This window comes from Seriola dumerili, unplaced genomic scaffold, assembly GCF_002260705.1.
Source record: "Seriola dumerili isolate Sdu_G_001 unplaced genomic scaffold, Sdu_1.0 BDQW01000079.1, whole genome shotgun sequence".
In the NCBI taxonomy this organism is placed as follows: domain Eukaryota; kingdom Metazoa; phylum Chordata; class Actinopteri; order Carangiformes; family Carangidae; genus Seriola; species Seriola dumerili.
Window position 1 is genome coordinate 1,252,030 of NW_019174334.1, and position 12,511 is coordinate 1,264,540.

At 41.7% G+C, this 12,511-nt stretch overlaps 1 protein-coding gene across 1 annotated transcript in view; it reads left to right on the forward strand.

Annotated features, from left to right (window-relative positions):
- Nucleotides 1-12,511, forward strand: part of slco5a1 (solute carrier organic anion transporter family member 5A1) — a 51,266-nt gene that overhangs the window by 23,063 nt on the left and 15,692 nt on the right. Inside the window, exons 5-9 of the mRNA XM_022744218.1 lie at nucleotides 3,518-3,682; nucleotides 8,088-8,286; nucleotides 11,172-11,331; nucleotides 11,849-12,090; nucleotides 12,269-12,333. Coding sequence (XP_022599939.1) covers nucleotides 3,518-3,682; nucleotides 8,088-8,286; nucleotides 11,172-11,331; nucleotides 11,849-12,090; nucleotides 12,269-12,333 — 831 coding nt within the window. The remainder of the gene's footprint in view (nucleotides 1-3,517; nucleotides 3,683-8,087; nucleotides 8,287-11,171; nucleotides 11,332-11,848; nucleotides 12,091-12,268; nucleotides 12,334-12,511) is intronic.

Here is a 12,511-nt window from a genome sequence, read left to right on the forward strand (position 1 = left end):
TCAAGTTGGTAGTGAGACTTTTTCAGTTACAACGGGCCACTGACTCAGTTTTAAGTACCACAACAGTCACTATGTGGTGATACCAATGAGTTCCCTGCACAGATTTTAGTCCAGCAGCAAATCCTTACATTGGAGAAGCTAGAACCAGACACATGACTTAAACAATTGATTATTAAAATAGGCGGTGATTCATTTTCTGTCAGTCAACTTATCAATTCATTGACTAATCTCCTCATTTAGAGGAGTTAATTACAGCTACTGCACCAAATCATCAGGCGAATTTTCTGTATTGAGATGCTGATAAATATGAATGAATAGGTTCCAAATCCATTAATTATATTCCATCTTAAATTGACTGAAAGCGATTCATTTTATACATATTTAAATACTCCAATTACAGATTCATAAAAACTTGCATCGCTCTAGCTTCATGGGTTGAAACGCCACTTGTATGATCCACGGTGCATTCACACATTACAAATAACATACTATTATGATGCTAACAGAGAGACGTTTTGACAAGCAGATGGTTGAAACAATTCAACCAAGTCATCAAATAGGTTTCTCACAAAAAAAAAAAAAAAACCCAAAAAATTCTATTGCGAGCCAGTGGTCTGTCTGATTGAGAGAGCAGCTGCTGTAGACGTCAACACGACCTCGCCATCTGTCCCCCCCCTCAAGACAAGATTATAGCCCAGCTCCCCAGGAATGAAATAATTAGCATCACTATTCAGTTCCTACCTTTTGATCTGGGATAACACTGACAGATGCTAACATTTCCCCACCTACAACAAGATTAGTTGAATTAGTACTGAGACAGCTATCCCCAAGTCAAGGCAGCGTGCCACCCAGTTAGGCTGGCCAGCTTCATAATAACCTTCCCCCAGTAAAAGGCGATAATAATCCACTTCACATACTTCCTCCCTTTTCTTTTGTTCTTTCTTTGCTCTGTGGGATCTGTGTGTGTGTGTGAGGCACATGAGACGGAAGAAGCCCCCATGATGGCCTTATGACTGTAAGTAATAAAATTTGCCCTCAGCCAAGGGCTTTAAACACTCCACACGCGAACAGTACAAATTTAGAGATACCAGCTGTGCTCAGTTAGATGAGCTTTCCCCAGCCAAATGTTGTAAAGAGTCGTTTTTTGACTTTTGTGCGTGGCCTATGAAAGACCAGAGACAGTGAGAGAAAAGGGACTGCAGATAAATGAACAAAGACTGGGGTTGAAGAGTAAGATTTTCATGATAGAATATAAAAACCCGATTCTGCTATTTTAGTTTGAAAGGCTCTGATAAGTGTTGCCTTTGGTTCCTGTCCTCCACTATATTCCATCCCGCAGATAGTGAAGGTCAAGGTTACTCAATGCAAAGTTTTTCTGACTTGAAACAGCCCTCAAAGTTCAAACTAATTTGAATAAAGAAGCTTTGCGTGCACATAAGTGACGTCGCTTCTTTTAAGTTGCTGATAATTATTTTTGATGGCAAGACCTTTCCTGCCCTTTTGTATTTTCACAATAAAAAAAGAAAAGCAAAGAGAAAATCTCTTTGATTTCCTGTCTCTTGCTGTTTGCAATGAAACATCTTTCTGTAAACTGAAAATATGAATCTTTTTATTTGTGGCCTTTTATTTAAATTGTTTTCAGGCCGTACGAGTAATTGTATATTTCAGTCTCATACTTTTTTGTCATTGGGATTATGGTCATGGGTGTAAGCGGGGCAAAAGAACAAACCACACATTCACTTTAAAAGCACTTGGCTCCAGCTCAAGGCTAGTTTGGAGAAGAAGTCCCTACAGTACGTCCTGGATCTTCCTCAGGACATCCTACAGTAATCAGTTCCCAAACTACATGAACTCGTTCCTCCTCATGTAGGAAAAGCTGCGGCTTGAGTCTGAGATCCCTGTGGATTGCAGAGATCCCCATTCTGTCACACTGCTCCTGAAGTCTTATACCCCAGCCTTGTTGAGATGGAGGAGCTGGTATGCATCAGTGACCCTGAGAGCACTGAAAGACATTGAAGGAAAACTTTTCTCACGCACAGGACCAGGCCCATTAAAAAAAAAAAAAAAAAAAATCAAGAAGACCGTTCTAATAGCCTCAAAATGATTTGGAAGAACAATGCCAGCGATGGGTGTTGTAGTTTTGCAGGTAACACACCCCAACCGATGATGTTTCTGCAGCTGTGGTAATAATTATCTTGGCAAACCTGCAGTTTTTATATAACTGGGTGAGCCAGTCTCTCCCCCAGATTACATTTTATGGGATGGAGTTGTGTATACACGCCCCAGAGCATGATGAGATGTCGATAGTTTATAGAAAGGATGGATGTTGATAGATGGTTGGGATTCTGATATAAAATATGCAGAAATGCATTTTTGACATAGCACATTGATGGCATACAAGTCCTCGGGTTTCACCCGCGGACACAAGGTCAAAACGCAAAAAGGAATTTTTTATTTTGAGCATCTTTTTTTAATAATAATATAGCTTATTGTTAGCGGTTAATGTAAAACAGGGTGATGTCATTCTTTGGGAGATACTAGTTCAACTGGGAGGCCCATGTCGGAGTTGCCATGACAGCAAGCATCTGCCCTGCTGATGAGCCTGCGAGTAAGATCGTGAATCCCCTTCAGCTGCATTTGCTCTGATGAAGAGACAGTGACATACGAGTTGTATCTCAGGGATCATTTGCTCACCGAGACAGCGCAGAAGAGCGACATGAAGCAATTTGAATCTGCCTAGTAACAGTAATGTACTTACAGTTTGATCATCTGACTCTTGAGTGACAGGATGAGAGGGTATTCTGCGTCATGGCGACCAAATCATATGGACAATGTCCTCAAGAAGAGATAAAGGGCATGTATGCCCTTGTTATGATGAACCAAGGATGACGGCATTCAAGCTAGATTTGCAGAGCTTGATTTGTTTTGCGCTCGCAGTGCTGACACACATGATCCACAGGCTTGCATTGTACAGCAAACGTGCCGATAGCTTGGTATGACTTTCTTGAAGCTTTATAGGATTTCATGCTACGACAACAGGCACAGACAGATGTTTAAAAAGCCAGTGTTGATGTTTAGATTGTGTTTCATTAATAACCTGAAAGTGTTTTTCAGAGAAATCACAGAGCATGTGTGTGTTTATGTATTGTTGTTTGCTTCTGAAGTCTTGCGTGAAACAAGGATACTTATCCAGATGTAATGAGGCATGGTTGAGTGCGTGTTTGAATGTGAGTGTGTGTGTGTATTTATGTGTGTGTTTCAGAGACATTTAGAGATGGTGTTAACTTTGCTCTGTTATTACCAAAGGTTATTATTATATAATGTTTATTTGGGTTACAGATGTAGCTTTTTCTGTCTTCTCTTAATTACAGTTTTCCAGTAATGATTCTTCTTCAGATGATTCCATGGAGTTCAGTTTGTGTGGGAGTGAGTGAGAGCCAAATTAAGAGACTGATTGTGTGTTAATTACAGCACGGCAGTAATGAAGAGATCTGTCTTGTCTTGTATCCCTCCCCAGACCTCCCCAAGGCAGCGCTGAGGATCCTCAGCAACATGACCTTCCTGTTTGTCAGTCTGTCCTACACGGCAGAGTGTGCCATCGTCACCGCCTTCATCACCTTCATTCCCAAATTTATTGAGTCCCAGTTTGGTATCCCAGCCTCCAACGCCAGCATATACACCGGTAAGTCTCTCGTTATTACGCCTTTTTTTTTTTTTTTTTTTCCTTTGGGCATGGTGCTACCACTGCATTATCATATCATATCATATCATCAAGACTCAGGTATGAAACACTTCACCCATCCACAGCTGTGTGGTATGAATCTTCAACATCATTGAACAGCACAGTCAGACATGTTTTGACTTTTCTTGTGAGTCAGTGCAGTCACTGTCCCCTGTGGGCCACCAACAAGGATGTGTGGGAGCCTGTGATGGGGGACTTTTTACAGCATGCTTTGAGCAATAAATATATGTGTGTGTGTGTGTGTGTGTGTGTGTGTATGTATCTATATGTATGTTATATATATATATATATATATATCTGCCTGTAAAAGAGAGAGTCAAGACGAATGAAATGAAAATAGCGAGGGATGCAACTAACAAAATTTATTGGTGTTTCTATTATTTTTGGAATTGTTTCATTTTGAAAATTATCAGAAAATGGTAAAAAAAAAAAAAAAAAAAGCCCATTACATTTGCCAAGCGCCAAAGGTGATGTCCTCAAAGTGCTTGGGTTTTCTAACAAACTCTCCAAAGCCCAGTTATATTCACTTTACAATCACATAAAATAGAGAAAAGCAGCAAATTCTCATGTTTCAGAAGCTGGAACCAGCAAGTCTTTGGCATTTTTCCTGGATGAATGATTTAGCCATCATCAAAATTGTTGGCAACTAATTTTCAAGCAACTAATAATAATAATTGTTATTATTAATTAAGTAATTGTTTCATCAAATGTGGTAAGAGCATTGCAACAATCCATGAAGCTATTTCTGTAAGCTGTGCCAAGTCACTACATCCATGAGGAATAAATGTTAGACACATGATGTGATTTAAAATCAGCAAACCCAGTAGAGGACATTGTGTGTTTAGTTGCTTTATCATGGGATCACTGAAGTGTCCCTGAAAAGGTCTGAAATGTCAGATAAATCAGGCAAAACTGTCCTCAGCAAAGAGTTCATTATAATGTATTACCATGGTTACAGCATGGAAAATATGTTATTATTGTGAGATAAATTGAAAACCTGTAAAGTAATGTAAAAATGAGAACAATGCAATGCAATTTGGTCTATTTTAAAGTTTTTTTGTTTTTTTTTTTCTTTGTTTATTCAATGTGACCTGATCCCTGACAGGAAGATAAATGACACATCAGCATGTACTATATGCACCATTTGTCTGTACCAGTTTAAGATCACATTTGTTCTCACCTTTCCACATGCACACACTGATTCACAGTTGGAGGGCAGCGCTATGAGTCATGGAGTCTTGCAGACTTTGATTCAGTGATAAGATTCCATTACATCCCCTGAGTGTAACACACAAGTCTCTGTTGACTGCAGGAGACACGTTCATCATGATGTGGTCACGCGCACACAGAGGCGCACACACGCGTCCTTCTGCTCTGGCTGTAATTTGTGCACCACATATGTAGGGTGTACAAAGAACCAGTCTAATCCTTTAGTCATGTCTGAGCTAGTGGTGCTAATACACAACTAATCTGGTATCAGGATTATTAAAGCAAGGAGTGATTGAAAACTCAATTGTGGCTTTGAGGGCAAAAGTGTGTGAGTGTGTGTGTGTGTGTGTGTGTGTGTGTATGTGTCCGTGTCCAAGTATTGTGATGGCTGACGTATGGTCGTTTCAAGACACGCATACATAAACACACCCCCACATACACAATGCCATTGCCTCATCTCATCTGCCTGTTGCCAGGATACAAGGGTAAGGGCAAACGGGTGGTGCGGTTGCCATGGTAACCCAAATGATGCCAAGCTGCCTGGGATGTGATGATGGTTGGAGAGGAGGAAGAGAGGGCACTCCTGGTGATGAGAGCACAGTGCTTCCAGATGGACTGACCAAATGTGACATTTCCCTGATGATTGTGAGGGTGTTTTTTTAAGAATGACAGAAAGATGAGACCTGTGCATGTGTTAAGTAATGATTTTTTTCCACATAAATACTGTTTTGATATTCTCTAGTAAAAGGGTTTGAAAAGGGTTGGGTTTGATAGCATTTTTTCCCCTCAAATATAATTCTAGTATCCATTTCATTTAGATTTAACTTTAAGCAATTCTACAACATTTTAGATATTTGGTATTCAGCTAAATGAAAATTTACAATAAATGTTTAATTTGCTCATTAAAAAAAAAAAGAAAAGAAGGGGAGTTAGTGGGAAACATAACATGGCTAAAGGAAGGGTAAATACTGCACTTAGATTCACCAGATGGACAGAAGTGAGAAGTTAAAGTGAGATGTAGCTTTTGAAAGAAGAAATAACTCATTCCTCCTCTTCCGAACAAAAAAATTTGAATTCATAAGCAATGAAACACTTCTTCACACTTCTCTAGTCAGTGGACTCAGTGGTTTTGCTGGTATAGCCTTACATGGTCTGTACGTGGTTTGTACAGTGGCTTATGGTTGCTAATGCTAGCTAATGTTAGCAAACTTTGGTATAGCTATATATCACAAGTTAATGTTGTTCTATTACATTAGTCTAGCATTTTAGGTAAATGCTATGCCTACTCTCACTCATAGTCACTGTGGCCACTGTTCAGCAAAAGTGACAAAGTCTCGCTATAACAACTTGGGGTATTTTAACAACTAAATCATTTACATAATAGACTAATAGACTGACTCTTAATGTTGACTCTGTTCTTTTACAAGAAAAGTTCTCGGCTACACAGGAAGCAATGCATTTTTAACCTTCTCACCAACAGTGCTTTGCTAGCAATAAACAGAGTAATTAGGTATCTAGAATTAGCAGCAATAGCCACTGACAAGCTGACAAGTCCAAAGAGGAGTGTATGTATAAAGAAAAATGCATCATAGCTAGGGAGTGAACCACAAAAAACAACACAGCAATGTAGCACCAAAGGTGTCAAAATAAAATAAATAGAAATCTCACAAATTGCCACCTTGTTGAGTCTGTGGCATGCCTGTTTAAAGAGCTGCCACTGCTACATGCCCATTAGATGTTGCTACAGAAATAGCACTGTAACATATCACACGCCTCCCTCAGCTGCAGTTTCCCCCATTCTGCTGCTGTTAGTGCTCTCTCTGTTTCTGACTTTTTTTTTTTTTTTAACTTTGGTGACTCTCCTTATCTCAGCCACTGTTCCTTTCAACAAGTCACTTTCCTTTCTTTTTTTTTTCCTCTTATTTCTTTGTTGTTTTCTTCTGTCTCTGCTGCACAAGCTGCAGTTGACAATCGTAAGCCGCACAGAAGTTTGTCTTGATAGTCATTCGCTGTAGGAGCTCTATAATACATTACCATTGACATGCACACGCTCACACTTATCAGATCACTATGAAAAAAAAACATATTAATGCCAGCTATTAATCCAGATAAAATGTGTATATCATTCGTGTAGCAGTTAACGCAATGTAATTGTGTGTGTGTGTGTGTGTGTGTGTGTGTGTGTGTGTGTGTGTGTGTGTGTGTGTGTGTGTGTGTGTGTGTGTGTGTGTGTGTGTGTGTGTGTATCTTATGTCACATTGATATGATTTCTGGTTTGGCTGTGTATATGTTTAATCCTGCAGGCAGCACATGGTTTTAGCACAGAAACATGCACTTACAGGATAATATGCTACAGCTGTCTGTTGCTTGGTCTCACTGAGTGTGTTCAAAGGGACACACTCTATCTCTGTCTCTTGCCCTCTCTCTGCCTTTCTCTTGATCTGTGTTACACACAAACACACACACACACGTACATACAGAGAGGGAGAAGCCAGATGACATTTCTGTGTACTTGGATCACTTCTCTGTTGATCCTCTGTCTTTGACGACCCTCCACCCCCACTGACTGACCTCATCTCGCTCGTTTCCCGGCTGTACGTGCCTGTGGCTGGGCTCGGGGAGCCATGTGCAGCCTCCCCTGGGCCTTAACTCCTGCATGATGACACTTATCACCAGGTCCATCCTGCCAGCAGCCAGCTTTGCCTGTCTTCATGCTGTCAATTAGACTAGCTCCAGTGGACTGACAGCACGTGCTCTGCGCTGCTGCGGCCTGAAAAGATTCACTGATAGCCTCCAGCATAGTCACACTGATACAGCAATGCCCATTCTGGTGGTTCCTTTTTTCTTTTTTTGTTTGAAGGTATTTATTCTCAGTTTAATGAGGGAAATCACACTCGGGTACGGTTTCTTTTTCCAACAAGACACAATACGATCTTTCATATAAAAGCATGACATGTTCATGTACTGTAGACCAGATGGTTATTGCACTTCAGTTATGCTTTACAGTAATTAATTCACTGTTAGCATTCTTTTAGCTGCTCTATTTCTGTGCTGTTTGTAGCACATCTGCAAGTTTTTCCTCCATCTCACCCTCTCTCCTTCTCTCTCTCTCTCTCTCTCTCTCTCTCTCTCTCAGGTGTAATTATTGTCCCCAGCGCCGGGGTGGGCATCGTGTTGGGGGGCTACATTATCAAGAAGCTGAAGCTCGGTGCCAGAGAGTCGGCCAAGCTGGCCATGATCTGCAGCGGGGTGTCTCTGCTCTGCTTCTCCACGCTCTTCATAGTGGGCTGCGAGAGCATCAATCTGGGAGGCATCAACATACCTTACACCACTGGGTAAGGACATATTCACCGATAGATATACGCAAAGAGATAAGGTTAAAACTACTCTAACATGGACACAGTCATCCCCTGGTTTCCATTCTCATTCAAATCTAAACATCATCGAAGAAGATGCTACTGCAAAGTCATTAAAGTTGGAAAGGTTTTCCCACTGTATCCGTTTGGGGCAAGAGCCAGAGCATATTGGACATGTTTTTTTTGCTTTGTCAGCTCCTTTTGCATGACTACCTGTTATGTACTTGGGAGCCAGGTAAACATTTGTTTCAAAACTGCTTATTTACAAAAAAAGACCTTGCAACTGCATTTGAAGTTGTATCTGAAACACAATCTCACACACACTCACACACACAGTGGAGGAGGGTGTGGGTCTGGGATGCTGTCACCGCTCCCGTCATCCTTATGTGTTGCTGCTGTTGTGTTGGGGTGCGAATGATTAATTAGCAACACTGGCATCTGCTCTCGTGGCTCCGGTGAATCACTCTGCCACCTCTATTTCTGAAGCCGCCGCTCGACACCACATCAGCAGCCAGGCTGCGGAGTTAACAAACGGTCATCCGATGTGTCAGCCCCGCGGACAGAAATATGGAGCGGACGTCTGTTGGCACGTACACACACACACACACACACACTTATGAACACACTCGTACAGACAGACGCACAGAGGCACGACGCACCCTGTGACCCTGGGTGATGCAGAAGACCCTGCAAAACTGATGACAAACGTTTTACTCATTGATTGTAATAATATCCCCTCTCATCTTATTGTGCGCTTTGAACTGACCAAAATTATTATTTTTTTTTCCAAAATTTCAATGAAACATTCAGAAGTTGAATTTGCTAAGAGTTGGTCATGAGTATTACATGTATAAAAAATACTTTGATGATGACCTTGTAGCTTCTGCATTCTGTATGGGCAAACCATCAGCATCATCTCAGAAGCTCACCAAACACTGAACACTCAAGGGTGAAAGTGCTAAACCTCTGTGAAATTTACTTTTCACATAACAAAGTTAATCAAAGCGATTATTTGCCAAATAGTCAGTGTGCCCTTTAAAGTCCCATAGCTGACCCATTAATAACTGTAGTCTTTGTTAGAGCTGGTGTTTATAGAGGGGTCAACAAGACCGTGTGAGCCTGTGGGGCTCCTCATTATGAACAGCATTGGTCACTAGTCAGTGCTAGCACCCACATGAGGAATGTTTAGCCCAAACCCACCCTTTGTGTCACTTGTCTGTACTTTCACTGTAGTCTAGACGTGGCTCTCCCCCGCTGACAGGCTGGAGACAATCTGGGGACGTGACCAACACCAAACCCTTTCAGCGACATGATCATCAAGTTGTGTATTATTCTTGAATATCTGCAAAAAGCATATATTGACTAAAAGCTGCTGTGTAGTGGTCTCACAACACACTTTTGCTTCCCCTATTACAAAATAAGACCTTCGTGCTTATTAACCTTCACAACTCCGATTTTTTTTTCTTCCACTGTTCAGTGTCTGCAGTGCTAAACCACATTAAGCCTCTCACTCTCTTGGCTCTGTGTTTTTACGCAGCCTGCACACAGGGAAACAACATCTGGAGGGTTCAGCGAGGGCCGAGGTTTAGTCTAGAAAAGGACATGTGCAATCAGCGCAGTGAGCCTGCAGTGAACTCCAGCAAGGCAGCATGCAAATACACAGTCTCTCCCACACACACACACACACACACACACACACACACACACACACACACACACACACTCACAGTGTCTGGAATGTGACACTGTTATGTCAGGACAAGCCCAAATGTGCTTCCCCTGTGACAACCAATATAAAAACGAGGATGGGTATTACTTTACGGTCCTGTGAAAAATGATGGTCCACTGATTTAAGAAAGAGCAGAAAAGAATTCGTTTTTTCTATTTGGCTGTTTTTTTTGTTGTAATACTGATTTCTTTGAAAACAATTATATAATGCAAATAATCACCTAAAAAAACATTATTAAATGAGAAACTTTGCCAGAGAATGATCCCATCAGTGTCACCCCAGGCTGTTGTGTTGTTAGGGCCTGTCCCCGGCTGTTCCGCAGGGCTCAGGGTGAAGCCTCCCAAAGAAAACCCAGGATTCGCTTCACTGCTCCTGGTATAGGCGAAGCCAGGGTTGTGTTTTGCTTAGAGCCAGTCTTCCCACACTGGCTGTCGAACCACTGGAGGTGTCACTTCCCCGTCCCCTCGTCTCTGTTCTTCTATCATCACACACAACACAAACTCGTGGGGGGGGGGCGGTGGCTAGATTAAAGCTAATTAAAAGGATTATGTGCAGCAGGTTAATAATGAGACACCAAGACTATAGTAAACAGTGCAGAGAAGATTGGCAGTCTGGCCATGTCAGCAAGGGAAGTGGCTACGAGAAGTATTATCCTCTTTGCAGCAGGGAGCTTTGGGTTTTATGGGAAATTTAGTCTAAAATGCGACACATAGTGACATAAATTTGTTTTCAATTTTACTGGAATAGTGTGCTGCTACCCCAGCATGGCCACACTTGAAAAAGATGGATAGATATATTAATATTTTGAAAATTAATAAATGCAAAATGGCCACGTCGCTGCCTCTGGAGATGTATTTTCGCAGAGATGTTATATCAGCAAGGGCAAAAGTGTAAATTAAAACGAAAAAAACATCCTTCTCAATACATTTTGATATTATCCAATAGATTTTGAAAGGCTATGAAAAACAAGAGTTACAAAGAAGCATGAAATGAAAATATATATGAGATCAGTGGCCTGTACAATAGATTATTTCAACAGAAGAGTACATGTGCATGGCATGGATCCAAGCTTAAAATTCAGTTTCGTTATAGTGGAGTCTGGTATATAATTGATTGCTGTTTCTTGTCCGTGCAGCCCGACCCTGACGATGACCCACAGGAACCTGACGGGCAGTTGCAACGTGAACTGTGGCTGCAGGATCCATGAATACGCTCCGGTCTGCGGCTCTGACGGCATCACCTATTTCAACCCCTGCCTGGCCGGGTGCAGCACTGTGGGCAACGACAGCACTGGGGTGAGTGCACACACACTCTCACACATTTTAATCTACTTCCACCACTCACAGCTCCTTTTGTTTTCCTGTCAAATAAATAATTGCACAAACAAAGCCATTTTTACATCAGATACAACAAAAGATGACTGATGAAAATGATTTCGGAGAACTTTGCTGAAGGACGCACAAACCATAAAGGAAACAGAAAGACCCGTTCTCTGTACATTCTCCTCCCATAGCTCTCAAAGTACAGGAAGTGTCAGACTCCACAACAATGTCGGACAGGAATTTATAACAACACAAGGAAAGAAAATGTGTAGATTCTTTGTCCAGATCACTGGTGCCACCCAGTCTGTCTGTGTGTGTCTGTGTGTGTCTGTGTGTGTCTGTGTGTGTCTGTGTGTGTCTGTGTGTGTGTGTGTGTCTGACTTTTCATTTGACTTTCATTGTAGCTACCACATCTGTAGTATTTGAATGGAATTAGCCTCACAGTGGTTAGAGTGAGTAGACCAGTCACTCAGGTTGTTTTTGACCACAGATAAGGAACTACACTGACTGCGGCTGCGTGCAGAGCAGGCAGGTCATCACTCCATCCTCCGGCGGCCAGGTCAACCAGCTCCAGCTGGTCATCGTTAAAACCTACCTGAACGAGAACGGTTATGCTGTGTCGGGGAAATGCGACCGCACCTGCAACACGCTCATCCCTTTCCTCATCTTCCTCTTCATTGTCACGCTCATCACCGCCTGTGCCCAGCCCTCCGCCATCATCGTCACACTCAGGTAAGGGGCCACCTTTATCATACACTGGCAGAGAGAAGTTTTAATTATCCTTAATTATCCTCCCAACTCTCTTCCTAAAGGGCTGTCTGTTTTTTGTATCTGTTGGTTTCAAGTCTTTGCCTCACATCTTTGTAGCTGCAAATTTCTATCATTATATGCTATGTTTGTCTTTCTTCAGGTCTGTTGATGAGCAAGAGAGGCCTTTTGCTCTTGGGATGCAGTTTGTCTTGCTACGAACTCTTGGTAAGTTCCTGAACATTTACACTAATATTAGAACCACCTTCTGTGTGTTTTTCAATCTTGCCAATCAGTTATAAAATTCCTAAAATCCCTTGTTATCTGAATTTTCTGAAACCCTCTTAACCTTTAACATCTGCTCTTTATGACCAAAGGGTTTAGTGAAAGTAATGTATATACAATA